General features: G+C 37.7%; 3 protein-coding genes across 8 annotated transcripts in view; 1 reads left to right on the top strand and 2 right to left on the bottom strand.

Moving 5' to 3' along the window:
• The window catches only part of CCNT1 (cyclin T1), a 28,952-nt gene extending 15,550 nt beyond the window's left edge, over positions 1-13,402 (bottom strand). The window contains exons 1-8 of one of the 2 annotated variants that reach the window (XM_008539055.2): positions 13,115-13,402; positions 11,314-11,395; positions 7,201-7,329; positions 4,664-4,724; positions 3,197-3,259; positions 1,818-1,863; positions 487-650; positions 254-324 (exon numbers count right to left, since the gene is read on the bottom strand). In XM_008539055.2, coding sequence (XP_008537277.1) covers positions 254-324; positions 487-650; positions 1,818-1,863; positions 3,197-3,259; positions 4,664-4,724; positions 7,201-7,329; positions 11,314-11,395; positions 13,115-13,275 — 777 coding nt within the window. In that variant the 5' untranslated portion in view covers positions 13,276-13,402. The remainder of the gene's footprint in view (positions 1-253; positions 325-486; positions 651-1,817; positions 1,864-3,196; positions 3,260-4,663; positions 4,725-7,200; positions 7,330-11,313; positions 11,396-13,114) is intronic. The other variant, XR_547914.2, reaches the window with a different exon arrangement.
• Positions 13,403-13,464: 62 nt separating this feature from the next.
• SPMIP11 (sperm microtubule inner protein 11) overlaps positions 13,465-21,300 on the top strand; it is a 30,152-nt gene continuing 22,316 nt past the window's right edge. Inside the window, exons 1-2 of one of the 4 annotated variants that reach the window (XM_070621169.1) lie at positions 13,465-13,767; positions 16,678-18,796. In XM_070621169.1, the coding sequence (XP_070477270.1) occupies positions 18,718-18,796 (79 nt within the window). In that variant the 5' untranslated portion in view covers positions 13,465-13,767; positions 16,678-18,717. Of the gene's footprint in view, positions 13,768-14,577; positions 14,626-16,677; positions 18,797-21,300 lie in introns of those variants that run through there. The other 3 variants (XM_008539052.2, XM_070621170.1, XM_008539054.2) reach the window with 3 other exon arrangements.
• ADCY6 (adenylate cyclase 6) overlaps positions 14,287-21,300 on the bottom strand; it is a 50,040-nt gene continuing 43,026 nt past the window's right edge. The window contains exon 23 of one of the 2 annotated variants that reach the window (XR_011540404.1): positions 14,287-15,147. The gene's annotated coding sequence lies outside the window, so the exon portion shown is untranslated. Of the gene's footprint in view, positions 15,151-21,300 lie in introns of both variants that reach the window. The other variant, XR_011540403.1, reaches the window with a different exon arrangement.

The raw sequence follows: 21,300 nt of genomic DNA on the forward strand, positions 1-21,300 counted from the left end.
GAAAATACTCAACCAATGTTGCTGACCAAATGATTGTATCACAAGAGTTGCAAAACACAAAACAATCACGCTATCAACTACAGGCATTGACTTCTGGGCCAGTATCCAAGCTATGACGTTGCAGTCATGATCATTGCATAACTACAAAAAGGGAAATTCCAAACCTAGGGTACATAGCCAATTCTAGTATATTCACTGGTGCAGTCAAAGAAGAAAATCATCTGTTCCACAAGCTGACAGCAATAATTCTTACCCTCCAATTCCGAATTCGTTTCAGCCTGTTGGGGGTTTTCTCCAGAATCTGTAGAAATTCATGTGTCAGTTCTACAAATGAAATAGAACATTTCAGAAAAACTCAGAGAGGCAAAAGTAATGAAACAAGAATAACCTCAACTAACTATTTTCATCTGAATCATGTCACCTTTGGCCAGATATGTGACAGATCAAGAGCAAGTGCTTTTCAAGGTCCCTTACTCTAAAACTTACCATCTAAAAGTTCCAAGGTCACAGTGGCGTCAACATACTCCCACCAGTGCTTCCCATCAGTTGAGACTGGGATCTCCCAGTTGGACCACTTGCAAGCCAGATGAATGCAGACACAGGCCACCACAGGAGGTGTGTACTGCAGGCTAAATGTGGTCAAATGCAGGCTGACATCAAAGGGAAGGAAACAAGAGAGTGTCATGAGCTCTCAATTCTGAACCCAAGTTAAAACTCTCCATTATTTTTAAAAAAAAAAAAGTTTAAAAAAACACTGGAGAGCAAGAAGGGCAAGAAATATCCAGTGCTCTGATCCAGTACTCAACATGCTGGATTGAGTGCTGCTCCATTAACTCCATTAACCCATCTTCTCGGTAACAACATCTCTAAATTTTCTGACTACACATCATTCAATCCACACACTGACCAAGGACCAAAAAACAAAAAACAAAAAACAAAAATAAAACAGACTTGTTTTTTAAACAAGGATAAATTATCCTTAGAATAAGTTCAGAACTTAAAGAAAATTGTAAGATTTTTGATACATATAATCCCTAAATCAAACACTTAAGGAAATCTCCTAAAAATTATCTCATTTCTTCCAATCATAGGTCTGGTCTATTTAAAATGACAAATATGCAATCAACTCTCTCAAGTGTGAATATGCTTGATTGATGCTTTATTTAAAAAATTTTTCTTATCAGGCTATAAAAATGAACTTCTTAGTCCTGACAGTCATTAGGAATATCTTTGGTTTCCATGAAGAATCAACAGACTGGAGATGAGAATGAGCAAGTCATTTGGTAATACAAATTATGATTAACGATTTTTTTCTTTAAAAGGGGAAGAAGAAAGAAAAATTATTACAACTCTTCACACATATACATGCCCATTTATATGGGAGAGGGGGGAAGAAAAAGGAGTGTTTTAAAATATCGCAATTATTGCGGAATCCTCCAAATTAGATTTTTAGTCACTGTCAGTGAACCTCAATTTTACCCCAACTTTCAGAACTATGCTCTTGGATATTTTAAAGCAAAGTAACACATGCAGAATTAAGCAGGCTATCAATCAATACTAAATAATTACATTAACTCAGCAAATTAAAAAAGCACCATGGAAATTTAAGGTACAACATGAAAACTGCAGAAAAATCAACATTTACCAGAGAATTGTCTATAACACATTGTATCAAAGATCCATGCCTGGGTCTTTGGGTTCTAGTTTACTAAGTGCCAGACCTGACAACTTTCCATATACCCCTCAAAAAAGTGACAATTCCAACCCAAGTAAAGTCCTAGCCCAAAAATAGAAGGGAAAAGTATTAAAATATAAACCTGTTGGTTGCCATGAAGTAAGAAGTCTGTGCTAAGTCCTTGCTTGCTAAAAAAAAAAAAAAGGGGGGGGCAGGGGGGTAAGGAAAATGTTATTAGTTCCATTCATTCTCAACAATTATTTAGTAAGCATTTAATGTTTGCAAAGTAGAAACTATAGTGGTGAATAAAGTAGATATGGTCCCTGACCACCTGACATTTACATTCTACCAAAGGAGACAGATAAACGATTTTTAATTATAACATTAATAATTAATGCTGCTTCAGGACCTAGGGACTCAAGCTTTATTCTGCACACCAGGTATCTCGGGTACTTGTTTAAAGTGCAATCCCTGGGCATCCTTCCTAGAATGACTCAATATGTATGGAGAAGGATGCAAGCATTTTTAACAAGTAATCTAGAGATTCTGATGCAATGGTTCACCGAGAAATACTGTAGTAGGGGATGAGCTAATTTGGAGGCAAGATCAGATCTAGAAGACCTTGATCTATTTGGGAAAAGAGATTTTTGGTTAAAAAAGAAAATTAAAAATTTTAAATTGAGTAGCCTGTGATTTAATCTCCAAATCACCAAATAACAAACTATTTAATATATTACAATAAAAAAACACATTCCTCCTTCCAAAAGAAAACTGCTCTGGGTGACAAAGAAAATTTTAATCTTGATTAAATATTCATATATATCCATCTCTGTTTAACCCTAGCCTTGCTCAATGTAAACTTTTTAATGCTTTCAAAAGATAAAGAACTTGGGGAAACCCCTGGGGATTTTCAGACGAAACACACATTAGCAAAACACAAAATAAGGCCAATTATCAGTTTAGTCCACAAAACTATAAAAGGCATGTAAATGCGCGACAATGTGTAGATATTCCTGATACTACTATTTAAACTAAATAAGGGGAACTAGATTGCATGCAATTATAGCTACTAAAGTTAAATTAGAATAAAAAGAAAGTCTTGCGAAGGGATTGTCAATCATGGAAATGAGTTCAAATAAATTCTGGATGATCCTCTGGGAGGCCTTTAAGACTGTGTGGGACAATCAACCCTAGAATCAAATTAAGATCACCCACTCCCAAGATATGCTTAAAAGTGCTGTTAGATACTCATGATTTGGTAACTTTTCCAAGTACACCCCCAGCTTTGACAAACATTCTCAAGAAGGTAACTCTCTTTAACTAGCGATCACCTGAAAACATTAATTATAAGAACCTAACAGAAAAACCCCAAGTCAGAACCACTCGTTTTGATTTAAGCTAGAAAGGCCTTTCAATTTAACTTTTGGCCAAAACAGCTATATTATGTATTTGTCCACAGCAAATCTTAGCCTCTAAATGGTAAACAACTTAAGACAACTATCCCAAGCTGGGATTCCTTACCTCTAACAAGCTGAGTGCACTTTACCACATGTGTATGTGGGTGATCAATTGTTAGCTCAAAGCCTGAAAAAAAAAACAACTAGTTAAAAAGCTAAAGATAGTCGAGATACTTTATACTTCTTTTATCTGAATCATCATTAAAGGTCTCTCTCATTTTCCTGTCCCAAAACTGCTGTTCAGAGGCTAAGAGTCACATAAAGTATACAATATGCTGTTTTCTAAGATGCATTATCTCCAAAGCTGCTTATATTTTGACCTAGAAGGTACCACTAAGATAATAAAGCTAATACAGTTTCAAGACCCCTAAGGAACCAATAACCTCCAAACACAAAACACCTTTTTAAGGACAATAGAATATAAATATATGGTTGAAGAAGTAGTCCCTTAAGTGATGACTATCTTCTGAAGCTTAACCTTGAGAAAACAATTTAAAACCTATTCCTGTCTTACTTTGGTTTTGTTCCTTTTCATCATCTTAATCACAATAGGTACTGATCAGTTTATCCAACTCCAATGGTCTTTACCAAAATTACTTAAGGAAGGTCAGTGTGTCTGTAAAAATTTTTGAGTAAATTTCTCTTTTTGCATATGTAAATAAAATTTGCTAGATAAAAGTAAAGAAATTCTACTGAAAAATTTACATGATGCAAATCATTCTAAAATAACTGATTCTTGCAAATTAGATCTTACTGCTTTCCATATTAAAATATTAATAAAAATTTATTCCATCAGAAAAACATCATTGTCACCTAAAGTATGGTTACCTTGAAGATATTTAAAGTAAAAAGTTAATTAGCAGAAATTAACTTCAGAGATAAATTTTGAAGAACTCATTGTGTGTATATATACGCAATAAAATACCAGTAACTTTCTCACACAACTCAAGAAATCTTCCCCTACCTAGAGAAGAGAAAAATGACAGTCCAAAGGAACTAGAAAAAAACCTCTTTATTTTACATATTTGCTAAGCTTTTAAAGACAGTCTCTCTGATAAAAATAATAATAGATAATAACAGAATATCATTAGGGTTGCCCATCAACCGCTATAGATTTAACTTCACCTCCTCTCTGCTGTTCTGAACACTGATTACTACTTTTAAAGGCAAATGCTGTTATCTAAATGTTGTGAACAAACAGACTATAAAAATCCATGAAAGAAAAAACTCCGTTAGATAGTTTCTACTATTGTTTATCAGAAAGTTAAAAACTGCAAAACTTTAAAGAGCAAATCATGAATCCTAGAATTAAAAAAAAACAAACTGCTAACTGCTATTTCAAAGGTCAGCTGTACCTGCACTCTTCCTATGGTATAGGCCAAGGTTAAACTCTGACCTCTAAAACCTCTATAATTTGCAAAAACCTTCCCAAGAGGTTCCTTCTTGTTTCCTAATTTGCAAATTTTAAAATCATATCATTATATGCATTACATACATGTTTGTTTAATGTTTGAAAGGAAAATAAACTTACCTAAAGTCTGCAGAATTATGCTTTCTAATATCACCAGATCTTGAACTTGTTGCAGGTAAGCCTGCAGGTCAGAAGACACATAAATTACTCCCCAAAAAAGCCCAATATATTAAGTATAAGCAATTCAAACAACCTCTCCCAAGGAAAGCAAAGCCACAAAAGACAGGAGTGGAGTTATGAGGTAGAGTAGGAACTGAAATTAATCTTTATCCCTATTCACTACAGATTCTCCTTTTAAAAGAAAAAAAAAAGTGGTATACTGAGAACACTTTATTCATAAACAGCTACAGAAAAAGCATCAGAGAGTTTGTTCATTTTCAGACCGACATTTTAGGTTTTAAAGTTCATGTGCTGTAGACACAAGAAAATTAAAAATACACCTTTTTTCACCATCATCAAAATACATTTGCAGAGCCTTCCTAGAGTACTGTAGGCAATCTCAAACATTTGATTCCTGTTAAACCTTCCCCTTTGGGGTAATGCTAGATTTCTGAAAATTCATGGAAGAATTCAAAGGAAAAGGGAACAAACAAAAAAAATCTCTCAGATTTGTACCAGCCAACACTGTAGTCACTATCCACACATGGCTATTGAGCAATTGTAATGTAGCTAGTCTAAAGTGAAATGTGCTATGAATGTAGAATACACAATGGATTTTGAAGACTTAGTTAAAATAATAATAACGTAAACTATCTCACTAACAATGTTTTAATATTAATTATATGCTGAAATGACAATACTTGGGGTTAAAAAATACATTATTATAATATAAAATATTAAAATTAACTTTTTATTTTAAATGAAGTTTAATGAAAAGATAAAAATTTTAAGTTACACATGACTCCTCTTACTGCCATTGGACAGCACTGGTCTAGAACTGTAGAAGAATGAGACTTGAGCCAGGAATTAAGAGACTTACGTTGTAGTTAACTTTCCACTTAACTTTATGATCTTGAATAAGTCCAATAAGGACTTAACCTATGCTATTTTTCCTTTCCATATAGTGAAGAAAATATCTTCCCCTTATCGACTCACCAGGAATAGAAACTCAGGTGAGAAGTTGTGTAATTATACTTCAGAGAAGGAAAAAAAGTGGCAATTATTTTTTATTTCATTAAAATAAAACTTTTATTTAGTCAATTCAATAGACCAATGGCATTTAGTAGTCTCAGATCTAAATAACAGTCCAGAGTAATAACTTTTTTTCTTTTTAACAAGAGCTACTAGTATAGCCCAAAGAGGAGATGAAGAAAGTCAAGACACTGCCACGCGAAACACTTAACTCACATAATTAGGGGCTATTATCAAAACCACCCCCCTGCAAAAAAAACCACTTTCTCCAATATGATCACAAGAATACACAATTCCGTTTATCTATTTGATAAAGGATAACCCATGCATTGATTGTAAGAGACTTAAATAATCTATTAACAGAAACCCATAATTTTTTTTCCCAAGCACTTAAAAATGGCAGACTTCTCAATTTCTCATATCTCATCGTTCCCCAATCATTGACTTCTAAAGCCAAGAGAGAGTTGCCCTCCTTTAAAAAGAAGTCAAGAGGGGCTGGCCCCGTGGCCAAGTGGTTAAGTTCCCGCGCTCCGCTGCAGGCGGCCCAGTGTTTCGTTGGTTTGAATCCTGGGTGCGGACATGGCAATGCTCATCAAACCACGCTAAGGAAGCATCCCACATGCCACAACTAGAAGGACCCACAACAAAGAATATACAACTATGTACCGGGGGAGCTTTGGGGAGAAAAAGGAAAAAATAAAATCTTAAAAAAAAAAAAGTCAAGAAAGGATGGAAGGGAAAAACAAAAAAGCTGTATGTACATGCACAGGACAAATGCCTGGAAGAATATATACCAAAACCGTAATCAGCAGTATCCTCCTAGGAGGAGGAGGAAAGATGAGCTTTAACTTTTACTTTAAATGATTCTTAAGTGTTTGGATACTTTTATAATGAGCATATATAACTTATAATTTCTTAAAAAGTTTAAAAAAAAACACCATTGACAGGACTAATTTTTTAAAAATACTCATTAACAAAAATTTATCTCAAAGAATGTTCTTCATAATGATATTAGAGTGGTGAAAAGCTAGAAATTACCTTCTTAACAGAGAATGGTTAAAACACATATATGTATATGATGAAATACTATCTCAGCATTTAAACTGGACAATAAGATGGGAAAATATTTGGGATATAGTAAGTAAAAAAAAAAACAGATACAAAATATATACATGTATAGCTATTCATAGAAAAAAAGCTAAAAATAATAACGATTGACATATATCTGAGGTACAAATTATACCTAGGCGACATATTTTCTTCGTTGTTTTTCTGCATTTTCCAATTTTACCACAATGAATACAATTAACTTTTGCCATAAAATTTCTGTTTTTGCTAAGGAAAACAAACACTAAAAGGTTCCTTTAACAGCCCCCATTCAGACTTCAGTAAATCAAAGTTACAAAACTAAACTAAGATCAAAATAAATTAAGAAGAACAGGTGATATGAGTAATTAATCCCCTACCTCACTCCTGGTATCAGGAAGTGATTCCTGTGGATGGAGGCAAGCATGTGCTACTTTGATGACGTGTTCCAATTTTTTTGGCTGCTCCTCTACTTTAGCTGCTAGAAATAAGGCCGCTGGAGCCACAGACTGGATGGAGAGAAAACAAATCATTTATTATTTGTTTAGTCCTAGATCAAGGTAGATCTAAAAAAGAACCAAGCCTCAAACCAAGTTTCTTTACTTCAACTTCATCACCCCTTGCTTACGCTATTTCCTCTATTTAAAATGTCCTCCCCTCTTCTATCTGTAATCCAGTCCACTTTCGAAAACCAATCCTTCAACAAACTCTCTCTCATTAAAAACTACTTAGGTGAGGGGCCAGCCCCATGGTGTGGTGGTTAAGTTTAGCACAATCTGCTTCAGCAGCCCAGGCTCACGGGTTCAGACCCCGGGTGGGGACCTACACCACTCATGGGTCATGCTGCGGCAGTGATCCACATATAAAGTGGAAGAAGAGCGGCAAAGAGGTTAGCTCAAGGCTAATCTTCCTCAGCCAAAAAAAAAAGAAGAAGAAGAAAAAAAAGCTACCTGTTCAAGAAGCCTCTGGATGTAAATGCTGGCTTTCCATTTAAAATAAGGTTATTTATTAAGTTTGTATCAAAGCACTCTATATACCTTGTTTTAAAGGAGTAAATTGAAATGTCCAGGATAGGCAAATCCATAGATACAGAAGAAAGTAGTTTGGTGGTCACCAGCAGCTAGGAGGAGAGCGGAACAGGAGTAACTGCTAAAGGAGTAGTTTCTTTCTGGGGCAATGTAAATGTTCTCAAATTAGGTTGTGGTGATGGTTGCACAACTTTGTGAATATACTAAAAACCAGGGAATTATACACTTTAAAAGGATGAATTTTATTATATTCAAAGTATCTCAATTATATATATGAGGGGGAGCACAAATCTTAAAAAAAAAGGAATTCAAAGTATAGTATTATATTCAAGAGGTTAAACATAGAAGGAACTTAGAGGGGGGAAAAAATTGAAGCAAGTACACAAGTAGACAACAAACTCAGATACTAAACAATCTAAGAGATTAGAGCAATATGAGATAAATGTAGCCTGATGATCTGGGAAATCTCAGGAAGCAGAAGTTCTCCTGAATCATAACAGGAATATTTCAATGAATCAAAGATGGCAATGGCAAGAGCTGGAATTGGCCAGGAGTCAAAGAAATGCAATAAATAATTTTATAGAATTTAAATAGCTGTTTCCCTTTACTGAGTAGAACTGACAAGCATCCTAATACTTATTTGTATCCCTGCTATACTTTGCTAGAACAGATTTTTCTCCACAAATTCAACTCATAGTAACAATTCTCTTCCTTCATATTTGTTGCAGTTATATATGCCATTTGCTACATATACATTCCTAGACCTTACCATAAGGGAAGCAGAACCAGAGGAAAGTGGGCATGAACAAAGGTGTGGGGAATCAGGGCGTGAAGTACATTCTGAACACCAAACTGAGTAGTTCAATGATACAGATACTGGAATGTGGGACACAAAAAATTTTTAATGAGAGTGACAACAAAGATTTTAGAAAAAAATGCAGAGTTTCAGAAATATTTAGAAAGATTAACCCAATGGTAGCTGGGACAAAAAGGAGGAAAGGATAGGCTACATTAAAAGTTAATTTTTAAAAAACAAAAAATCTTAGAGGGCCAGCCCTGTGGCATACTGGTTAAGCTCAGCGTGCTCCACTTCAGCGGCCTGGGTTCACATCCAGGGCAGGAACCTACACCACTCATCAGCCATGCTGTGGTGGCAACCCACATATAAAGTGGAAGAAGACTGGCTCAGATGTTAGCTCAGGGCTAATCTTCCTCAGCAATAATAATAATAATAATAATAATAATAACAATAAAAAACCAGAAACAACCCAAAAACCCACCATTAGGGAGCTGGTGAAATAAATTATGGGAACTATACAAAGAAATACTACATGGCCATTTAAAATAATGAGAAACCGATATGAAAAAAGGTCCAATATGTACCATCAAATGATAAAGGCAAGTTGTGTAAGAGTAGTACAGTAAGAAATGATTTTTATATAAATACATAAATGCTAGTATATGCACAGAAAAATGCCTGGGACACTCTATGCCAAAACATTTATCAATGGTTACCTCTGGAGAGTGGGATTACAGAGCCACTTTCACTTTTATTATACATTTCTGTATTGTTTTCATTTCTACCATGAGCATTTTTTACCTTTGTAATAAGAAAACAATAACATGAAAAATGCACGGGAGCTTGATAGGACATACAATATATCAATGCCACAATGGTGTATTAAGTCCTCCCAAATTTGAAGCTGGATTCATCACAGCTAAACTCTTAGAATTAACATACTAAAGGGGTGATTTTTTTGATCTGTTAACTCTAGGACGTACCTAAAATCAGTTCTCTAAAGAGAATCAACAACCCCAAATTAAGAGTCAATGGAGGGGGCCAGTCCCATGGCAGAGTGGTAAGTTCTCGCGCTCCACTCTGGTGGCCCAGGGTTTCGCCAGTTCGAATCCTGGGCAGAGACATGGCACTGCTCATCTGGCCATGCTGAGGCAGCGTCCCACATACCACAACTAGAAGGACCCACAACTGAAAAAACATACAACTAGGTACCAGGGGGCTTTGGGAGAAAAAGGAAAAATAAAATGTTTAAAAAAAAGAGTCACTGTATTTTTGAAAAGGTTATGGCATCCAAAAGAATCTCTCTATAGTGGATAATTACCAGATCATTCATCCATTCAACAAGTTTACTGAAGGTGCTTTGAGGATACAGAAAAGTGAGTCTCCATCCTTGCTAAGTTTAATACATAGGAAATAAGGAAAGATATAATTTAAAAAGTAAAAGTAGAGTAAGTATATATTAATACATATACATGTATAAATTGATTTGAGATGTATTTCACCCTAGATTTCAAATCTTTACCATAATAAAAGGGAAAAACATAGAAAACTTTCAGAATTAGCAAACAGTATGAACTTCTCTTCAAATTTCATTCTTTACCCACTACCTTCTATTCCAGGGCTATCACAAAGCCTCACTGAACACTTCTCTCTCCCTAAATAAGGGCGTGCTCCTTGCAACCTGAGGTAGGTCAGGGCAGGAGGCAGGGAGGCTAAGAGTAGAAGAAAGGTAAACTGACTGGATAATCAACAAAAATAGGGAATACTTAATCCACAAATCCAAAGGGCCTGCTGTGCAACTACTCCCAATACTGAGTCTGCAAACATCTTACACTACCAGAACAGCACCCTGTTTCACAGATTCTCTCCCTATGGCATAAAAAAGGAGCTCAAAACCCATCATCCGAAGGATGAGTCTGAAACACTTTTCCTCAAAAAAAAAAAGAAAAAGAGAAGAAATATTTGACTCACAAATCCATATGACGTGTTCATCAAGTTTAGCCCTATTAACTTCTGATTTTATTAAACAAAGATAGTCTTACCTGCAACTGGGATATCACTATGCACCTGCTTCCAAGTCATTTACAATAATGTTAAATAGGACCATTTCAGCTAGCAAAACTGAAAATAGCACTATTTACAATTCTGTCCAGAAAAAAAAAATCCCTTTATTACTATTATTTTACTTTTCCTGTCTTAAAAGTCATCCCCTAGTCATCACATAATGTACCTTCCCCCTCCAACCAGTCATTGATTGGAATTTTATCAAAGGCTTTTAGAAATTCTAAATAACTTACATTCACTTGTGTTCCTGTGACCATATTATTTAGCGCTTCAAAAATAACAGTTAAATTAGGCATGGTTTTCTCTTTAATGCTAGTCTCCCAGCCCAAAAATGTTAAGTTTAATGTTCAATAATCTATTTCTTTATTAGAGAATCTACCTAATCTAAGGAAGCACTAAACCCACCAAACAATTAGCTAGACAATTGACAGGAAAACTGGAAGGCTGGATTCAGAACAGCAGTGTAACACACAATGAAAGAGATCAACCCCAAATTCTAAACTTCAAACTCCAGTTCAGCAGTAAAGATTAAAACCACAAACAAAATATAAAGTTGGAATCAATCACAAAAGGAATACACTATATAAAAAAATTATACTTACATTTCGATGGAACTGTGTAAAGGACTGAATCATGTAGAATCGATGCATGTATACGATAGCAGTGTTGATAGTCAATTGTGAGCTAAAATATTCAAGTTAAGGACCCAAAACAGCAGGCACTACAATTCCCCAAACCTCCCTACCACCTCTGTGTCCTCCCAAAAGGACCATGCAGCCAAGTACAGTAGATGCTCCTAAAAGAAAATCATACCTACCTCTCCAAATTAAAGAACAAGCCTGTTTTCTTTCACCAAATTATTAACCACCAATTGACACTTAGCACAATGCCTTACACCTAACAGATATTCAATATAAACTTGCTGAATTAATAATCAAGCTTCTCAGCATGTGCGGATCAAGACAGAATATAAACCAAACTATGTAAGACCTAAATCGTCACGTGCTTACTGAACATCCTGCAGTGGTGATCCATTAGCTCAGGATCTCTCTCCACTTGTTTTAAAATGACCTCCCTGATCCAGCCCCTATGTATGTCTCCACTATCCCACTGTCTAAACTCCAGTAATTAACTTTTCAGTTCCACTTCTCTTTGGCAACCGAGCCTTCTCATTTGGTGATCCCTGGGACCAGAAACACTGTGGAATGATTTGCTGTTCATTCCCTGAAAAGAAAAACTTTTAAATGCCTTACTTCTGAAGACCTGAGAAGACACCGTCGGGTATACAGAGATGAGAGCGTCCCATGATGGCAACAATCTTAACAACATACATAAAAAGAAGAGGGCTAAGGTGCCAGGAACAGAATTTCAAACAAAAAGTTTAACTCAGCACTGAGTGGAGACTTAGGAAACAAACTGGATATCTACGATAAAGAGGACACCTCTTTCGAGGTGAGCCTAACCTTAAGACACAAATATTAGCGCCAGCAACACATTTAAAGAGAAGTTGCACCCAAGAATAATTTTTCACTTAGAGAATGAAAAGCACTTGAAAACTGCATTAGCTTTCTTTGCTACAAAATGAGTATATTTTCTGACAAATAAAAATACTTACAGGGGAAAAAAATCACTAAATTACCTCATCTTTGAAATGAGGAAAAAGAAAAGACATCAGCACTCTGAGTAACTTAAAAACACATTATTTTGTAAACGGTTTTTTAAAACATTAGATTCGTAGGTCTATAATCCCTACAAATCTAATCTGACATCCTTCCTTCCTCTGAAATTCTATAAAACTCTAAGAGTAGCTACTATTTGAATATCTGAAGGTCACGCATCATGATGGGCACAAAAATCAAACTGAAGAGGTATCACCTCATTTTACAGACGAGAAAACCAAGAATTTGACAGCTTTCTTAAACAGCTAGTAAGCAGGAGGAACGGACTTTGAAGCACAGCTGGGGCATTAACTGTAGGCCACCTTCAGGTACTGAATTTCTCAAAACTCTCTTTACACACTAAGTTCAAAAGGCAGCCATCAACCGTGAAACCTCCACCAGACCCCTAGGGCACAGCGGAAAAGCAGAATCTCAAAATCATCAGAGCAGAAAATGAGAACACACCGAAAAGTGACCAGGAAGCGCTGGTTAAAATACAAAGCCGGGAAGGATACGAATTCCCAGCAAGGCTGGCGGCCCGAGCGAGCGAGCGGGAAATTAACTCCGCCTCGCTTCCCCCGCGCGAACGCTGAACATCAGACCGCCCCACCGTAAGCTCTCCCACCTAGACATCCAGCCCCTGCCCACCCTCTTCCCGCTTCCGTCCTGACGGAGCTTTGAGGCCTGGACGCCCGAGCAAGGCGGGACTGACTCCTAAGGCCACAGGCCTAGGCCGCAAGGATACACGTTAAGACGCTGCCCCATGTCCTGGAGCAGATTGGCCGCCTGCTGGCGATAAGAAAGTTCTTTATCTGGGTCCAGGCCAAAACGACGAGATGGACTATTTTCCAGCTGTTCTCGAGTAAAATACCACCGTTTGTTGTTGTTCTTCCTCTCTCCCTCCATAGTGCTTCAACTAGAAGGCAGCGGCGAAGGCTGCAAGCACTTCCCAGCGTCACCTAAGCGGCGACACACATCCGCTGTGCGGGGGCAACTGCGACGTGACGGACTTCCGTTAGCGGTGGACGGCTAGGTTGTGACACGCTTCCGCGGAGGAGGGTTAGTTAAAAAGGCTACTTCCGGAATGGACCACGCGGCAACCCGTAGCCGAGTTAACAGCCAGTAGGCGACTAGGAAAGACCTTGGGTCTAGGAGGCAGGCGCCAGTCATGTGACCGTTGGGAGGTAGCGCGGGGGTTCGGAATTTTCGTTCAAAACCTCGTCTCCTCCCGCGAGAGCTGGGTGGAGCACTGGCGCCCGGGGCGAGGGCGCGAGGCAGCAGTTGTGGAGGCGTGAGGCGCCCGCCCTCGCGCCGCTCCGCGGCTCCTCGGAGAACTTCGTTTGTGGAGGAGGTGGCGATATAAAATGGGGCAGCTGGAGAACTTGACAGAGAAAATAGGTGAGATTGTCAAAAACTGAAAAAAGTGATCAGAGAGAATGGCCCTATCGTATATCCTAACATAAAGCAAATAGAGGCGCTTACATTGTTGGTAGTAGTGTCGATGAGCCGTTTGAAAACCCGCTTTGCGATTATGTAGCCGAAGCCTTGAAAATGTTCCTACGCCTCGCCACAGTGATCCAACTTAAAGGAACAAAATGAAATTAATAGTAGTAATTTAGTGCTTACTATGTCCCAGGCATAATACTGACTGTTAAATACACTATTTCGTTTAATCGGCACAATCCCAAAAGGTAGTAACAGTTTAATCTACGTTTCGCGAGCGGTGAACTAACACTCCTTCGATGTGGAAAGCTTCCATCGCCCCCCTGCGCAGGCACAAACTTGTAAGTTCCTGTCTTCTGTCAAGATGTAGCCAAGCTCCAACGCTTCATGGCTGTTTGCTCTTGGGCAAGATGCTTAACCTCTCTGTGCCTCTTGTATAAATGTAAAGGATAATAGTACCTACGTTTTACGTTGTGAAGGATCAAATGAAGTTTAATTAAAAGCATTTATAATAGTACTTGGCGCATAGAAAACATTTAGTAGATGTTATCGTGGTATTATTACATTGTATTGAAATCGAGGGCAAGGACAAGCCGCCTTCAGTTTGGTATCCCCAGCAGCTACCTATTACGGTCCTGGCTCTAGTAGTCAATAAGTGTCAAATAAATGCTCACACACCCTACAATAAAGAAACGGAGGCTTAGAGAAATTTAAGTAGATTTTAAAATCAAGTCTAATTCCGTTGTTCTTTCCATTCTAGCAGACTGTATCCTTGCTTTTCTGGAACACTCAATCTACCCTGATTAAATTTGGGTAATATTAGAATCTTTTGTCTCTTATAATATTTTGAGTTTTGTCATTTCTAGACATGGCTGCTCCCACTCAGTAAATTTGATTTTAATTCATCTTCAGAAGTCTTTCCTTCCATTTCAGGCCCTCCTCTGCCATGTACTGCTTACAGTCAGCATTAGCTCCATTTACTCCAGAAAAGTTGAGGTTCGGGAAAATTTAAATTACTTACCTGAGGTTATAACATTAAAAAAAAAATTTTAAACAAAATTTTAAACTTCTTCCTTTACAGACTTTTTTCTTTTAATGGAATAAGCACTTTTTCGGTTATGTAGTCATGTATGTTGTCTTTTAAACAGCCAAAATTCTCTCTCTTAGATCCTCTTGCCTATCTCTGACTTGTGTTTGGTTCTCCACTTAATCTCTTGGCTTGATGATTCCATTTTTGAATTTGCTTTCCTGGCTGAGTATACCAGTCTTCCAAGAAAAAGTTGTGGTGTCTGCCAGGCTTCAGGCGGTGCAGCTGTTGACCAATGGCTCGCTACCCTGCTGTACAGAAGAGAGGGAGCTGTGTAAATCAGAGAAAGGAAGTATTCTTTGACTGAAGATAAAATTATTTGAAAGTAGATGGCAGTGATCACATAATTGCTAAACATGAGTTTTTGAGTCAGGCCTGGATTCAAATCCTACCTATTCTTTTTTTTTTAGCCATCTTAACCATTTTTAAGTAAGGTCAACTATATTCACATTATTATACAGCAGGTCTCAACAACTTTTTCATTTTGCAAAACTGAAACTCTATACCCAGTGAACAGCTCCCCATTTCCCCTCCTCCCAGCCCTGACCACCCCCAAGCTACTTTCTACCTCCGTGAGTTTGACTACTTTAGACACTTCATGTAAGTGGAATCATACAGTATTTGTCATTCTGTGACTGGCTTATTTCACTTGGTATAATGTCCTCAAAATTCCCAGCTGTTCTTTTAACTGTCTGATCTTAAGTGTCATCTCTGCATCCTGACAGAACACCATCTGGCACATAGTAGGTGTTCAGTACATTTTTATTGTCAAAATAATGTTAACTTTCAGATTCATTGCCCTTAAGGAACAATTAACAAAATCTTAAACCAGAGGAATTTTACTTTTTTAAAAATTTTAAATAGGACTCCATTTCCCGTAAATCACACCTATGAGGCTCTTCTTCCTATTCACTAGACTAATCTTGTTCTGGGTAATCTTATTTCATGGTTTGATTTTGTTTTGCATTGTGCTCATGAATATCATATTTCAGTCATGTCAAACATTCTTACCATTTACTACTGTTAAAACAGTTTCTCCCCAACATTCATATAGTCTCCAAATTAAAATATGAAATGATGGTGTGCTATTTTTAACTATCGACAAGTCCACGTTCAGTGATGTCACATTGATAGCTTGAAATTGGCCATGGTATGTGTGTACTGGTAAATTATGAACAACTAGCTATCCAGTAAAACAATTGTATGGGTATGTAAACATACATACATTGTTATAAAATTTACTAATACAAAGGATGTGTTGCACACAATTTATAAAAAATAAAATATGAATCTTTATTGTAAATTTCTTATAGTCAACTGATTCTCACAGAATGCTTTCATTGAGTTTTGCCAAACTCTTGAATCAAGAACCAGCCTATGACTGCATTTAACAAAAGAGTATAGCTTTGATGGTTGACATTTTTATTTGCATTGAAAATGAAACAATGAGACTTATGTTGGAACTTCACCTATTTGTCAGTGACTTAAGCAACATCTTTGCTGAACTGGATAATAGTTTTTGAATACTGGAAGACTATTTCAATTTCTTGTGCTATTGACAATGTAACGGCTACAGATGTGATACACTCTTAATCTACAACATTAACATTTTCTGTCACTTTCTTAAGACTAGACAACCAGTAAAACAAATAAACCAAGCCTCTGTTGGTAGCATCTGCCAATTTCTGTAGTATAAATTCTCCCACCATGGCCAATTTCAAGCTATCAATGTGACATCACTTATGAAATATGGAACAGATGAACACCCTATCACATAGTATTTCTTCCATACAGATACAATAGACGGGACTTCTGGTTTCCAATCTGACATGTAAAGAACTTGGAAGTCATCACTCCTGTTCTCACAACAAAGAAAGAAGCGGAACAAACTGAAAGGCAACAACCCTTCTTAAATCCATCAGAGAACTGAGGTGACTGCAAACCACCACAAAAACTGGAGAGACAGGCAGAATCAGAACAGGCAGAACAGGGAATCATGGCTTACTGGGAGCAAAAACTATTACTGGAACCAGCAACTGGTAGGAGTACTTAAAGTGCAATTGACTAATTGCTGGAGACTGAACATCGACTAGATTGAAAGATTCAAAAAAAACTCCTGGGGCCCCAGGCTTAAGGGGTCTCCCCCATTTTCATGAGTTTTACCTCCAGGAGTCCCACAGGTCTTACTATGAAGATTGGAGAAAAATCCCCTCATCATTCCAGCAGGGAAAGGGAAAAAGTAGCTATTTTGAAATATACCCAGAGCATTCAGTTCTCCTTAACAAAGGCCTGTCCTCAAGAGAAACTACTTAAAAGAGTCTAATCAATATGGGAGAAGGAAAATAACCAACTCCAGCCTCTAGCGTTCTTGTTTCACCTGAAGGGGGAAAAAGGACAAGAAGCATTTGTGAAGGTCACAGTCCAGGGACACAACCTCACTAAAGGACTGAGACCTAATAGGATTATAGAACACTTCCCCTCCCCCAACTTGACCAACAGGGGATTACAACTGAAAGAACTACAAACTCAGACCCTACTTAAAGAGTCTCTAGGGAAACCTGAAGTCAACAGAGGAGACAAATACAAGGACACTGGAGGAAATTTTAGCCTCTGACTCCTATTGCTATACCAAACAGGAAACACAGGCTAACTCCCAGCCAGATAAACATAAAACTTTTTACCCAATATATTGTGTCTGACTTTCTACAAAAAAATTACAAGGCATGCTAAGAGGCAAAAAATACAGTCTAAAGAGACAAAGCAAGCATCAGAACCAGACTCATATATGGCAGAGATTTAATTATCAAACTGGGAATTTAAAATAACTATGATTAACATGCTAAGGACCCTAATGGAAAGAGTGGACAATATGCAAGAATAGATGAGTAATGTAAGCCGAGAGATGAAAACTCTAAGAATCAAAAGGAAGTGCTAGAAATCAAAAAAACTGTGACAGAAATGAGGAATGCCTCTGATGGGCTTATCAGTACACTGGACACAACCAAGGAAATAATCAGTGAGTTTGAAGATAGATCAGTAAAAATTTCCCAAACTGAAAAGCAAAGAGAAAAAATGAAAACAGCAGAACACAATATCCAGACACAATAGATGTAAATAACCTCATGAGCATAGATAATAGTAAAATGTAGTAAAATAATTAGGGAGACAAATGACTTTAGTATTTACTACTTTTATTTTTAATATAGTTCATTCAATTGTAAGTTTAGATAATTTTTAATAATGGCTTGTTTAACAACCAACTTGCAAATTTCTGGAAAATTTAACAAGCAGCTCTTGAAAGTCTGTAACTGGCTCACACTGCTGCTTGAAATAAAGACTCGTTGGAAGTACCATATTCAGATTTAAATACGGTTTCTTAAGGTTCCATTATATGCTGAATGCTATGCTGAGTAAATTTGCCTACATTTTCTCCAATTCTCATAACTCATGAAATAGATACTATTGCCCTTCTTTTAAATAAAAAAAACTGAGGCTTAATCTGTTCAAAGTCAGACACCTAGAATATGGCAAAACTAAGATTTGAGCCCAGGTCACTGCTCTTTCTACTCACTGCCATCTGAAGCTTACAGTATAAATAAGACTAGGGCAAGAGAAAGGATAACTAGTACTTGATTCATCCATTTTCCTGAAGTTATTTAGCCCACTCCCGCTCCAGCTCCACTGTGAACCCATAAGTCCTGTGCCTCCTTAGACAAAGGGGGTGTCAGTCACAGTAATTCTTCAGGATATTACCATGGTTACCAAACAGTGCAGTGCTCCAACCTGGACATTCTAGAAGAGGACAGGGAGGAGCTGAGATGGCCTTCTTTAACTTGTATCTATTGGGATATCAAAATTCCTTTCGGAACAAGAAGAAGGACACAACTGAAGAAACAAGTAAGGGAAATAAAGCGTAGAGCGTTAAGAGGCCACTTCTTAGCCATTTCTTTTCCTGCCTTTGGTTGGAGATTTATCTGCCAAGATTAACAATTAGACTAGTTAAAATTATGGAGCACGGAGAGTATCCATTCGTTAATGTCATTTAATATCCTTATTATGACACCCAGTTGATTCAACTGAATAACTGTATTCTTAACTCATTTGCTCATTTAGTCAACATTTGTTAAGCACCAGCTATGTGCCAGGCTTTATGTTGGTGACTGGGGTTACAAAGATGGATAGAGTAAGGCCTCTGCCATAAAGTGGCTGGCTATCAGGTGAAGATAAGTATGCAGACAAAAAAGCTGGAATATAGTATATGATTAAGTTAAATATGGAATGCTGTGGAACCACAAAAGAGGAAGTACCTGATACTATTGGATTTGGAATGAGAATGAGGATCCTTTAGAAAAGACCTCACACAGGATATGCTTCCAGAACTGAGTGTTAAAGGATGATTGGAGTTGATCAAGTAGACAAGTAGGGTATATAGCACAGACAAAGGAAAAGAGACTTGAGAGAGAGCCATATTAAGTGAACGCCAAGTCCTTGGGTACAGATAAAGAGTAAAGTAGACAGGTAATGAGAAGCAGGCCTTGAAAACTAGGCAGGGTCCGGATAATTGAGGATGCTGTGAGCCATGCTAGGAATTTTAACCTTACAGGGAGCCGCTGAAGGAGTTTTAGTAGGCAGTGAGTAAATATCAGATCTGTGTTATATCCAGAGTACCTAGCAGTGCCTCATATACAATAGAGGTTTAATAAATATTTAGGATGAATGAATGAATGAATGATATTGAATGACTAACTCTAAAACAGGAAGTTACACGGGACGCTTTGCAAGGGATGTGACAATTGATTAAGGTCTTAAAAGATGAATTGTTTGAAAGTACAGAAATGAAGGAGAAAGAGTATTCCAGGCAGAATGGAGAACACGTGAAGGAAATTAAGTGTAGGCAGGTACTGAAGCAGAAGTTGTATTGGGGTAAGGGGAGGGAGTAACTGAGAAAGTATAAAGCACAAAGTTAGGATTGTAAAGCACTGATCTTGTATAAGCCTCCGTTCTGTCCTCTTTCTAATTCCATCAAAGAAGCTCTGTTTTACATATCCAGCTTCTAGGGTCCCACTGATGGACCCTCGAAATCCCTTAATAGCCCTACACCAGCCCTCCCCTGCTTACTCCCCCCCAGCTGAGTCCCAGCATTATGCCATGGTGCTGCTATTGTCCCCAAATACGGAGCTCTTCGCCCTCTCTCAGAGAAACACACTTGGCCTACCCCACAAATTTCCCTTGTTGCAGGCTAAGAATAGGCCTCTCCTAGCTGCTCCAACCCTGCCTGACTTCTCACCATGAGGGAACTGAGCACCAAGCTTGTGGTTCTCCTACCCATTTAGCTACTTAAACACTAGTAAACAAGACACTAATCCAAAGCGGCCTGGCTCTTGTTTCTGAATAATTTTGTAGGCTAGGCAGAGAGAATGATTTCACTTCGTAAAAACTGGAGTCCCCTATGGGATGACAGGGAAGTATCCTGACAGCATCTGCTAACTCATTTTTCCATCCCAAGGCAGACTATAAGAGGAAGGAGGCTTGGCCAAACTGTTGGCCTAAAATGTAAGGTTAGAGGGAGGACTGGACATCAAATTTGCCACCCCTGCTCCCCTGCCTGCTTCCCCCTCCCCTCTCAATTTTACACCCTCTGGCCACCTCTCAAGATTTGAACAGAGGAAGTCTACTTGCTAACTTCTAATTAATCTCACATTTTGTTGGCTCAAGCACTTAATAATAAACAACTATTTATTTATATGTACATTGTGCTAAGCACTCTACATGCATGATTCCATTTAATCCTCTCAACATTCCTGTGAAGTAGGTATTCCTGTTTTCTTTTTACCAATAAGGAAACTGAGGCTCCAAGAGGTTAACTTATTTACCCAAGGTCACAGTGATAGAGCCAGAATTTGATTCCAAATTTTCAGACACCTATGCTTGTGCTCATTTTTTTAAAGTTATTTATGGGGACAGATTGCACAGGTCTTTTGCTGTGAGCAGGCCACTGTACAATTGGTCAGCCTTTCTAAGAAAATCTGTCAACCCCTAAACCCTGGGTTCAAATGTCAGGTGGGCTTTGCATAGAGTTATTCACCATTCCACAACAGGTATTTCTCAAGTTTGCCAGGAGCCCACCATTCACTGAAACTGAATGGTAACTTTTTGCTCAGCTAATGGCTAGAATTGTTGACTTAGGAACTGCTTTATGGAGTCAGTACCTTCTAACCTTCTCCCATCTGCCTCGGGCAACTTCCCAAGAGCGGTACAACACTTTAGAAGTCTAGAGTAGTGGTCTACAAGCACAGGAAAGAGTAACTGGTTCCTTCTGATCTCTCTTTTTTTCCCTCTTTGATACACACACACAGAGACATCGCAGAATCATCTTTATATAGTCTAACTGTTATATGCAG

The sequence above is a fragment of the Equus przewalskii genome, chromosome 5, assembly GCF_037783145.1.
Source record: "Equus przewalskii isolate Varuska chromosome 5, EquPr2, whole genome shotgun sequence".
Taxonomy (NCBI): Eukaryota; Metazoa; Chordata; class Mammalia; order Perissodactyla; family Equidae; genus Equus; species Equus przewalskii.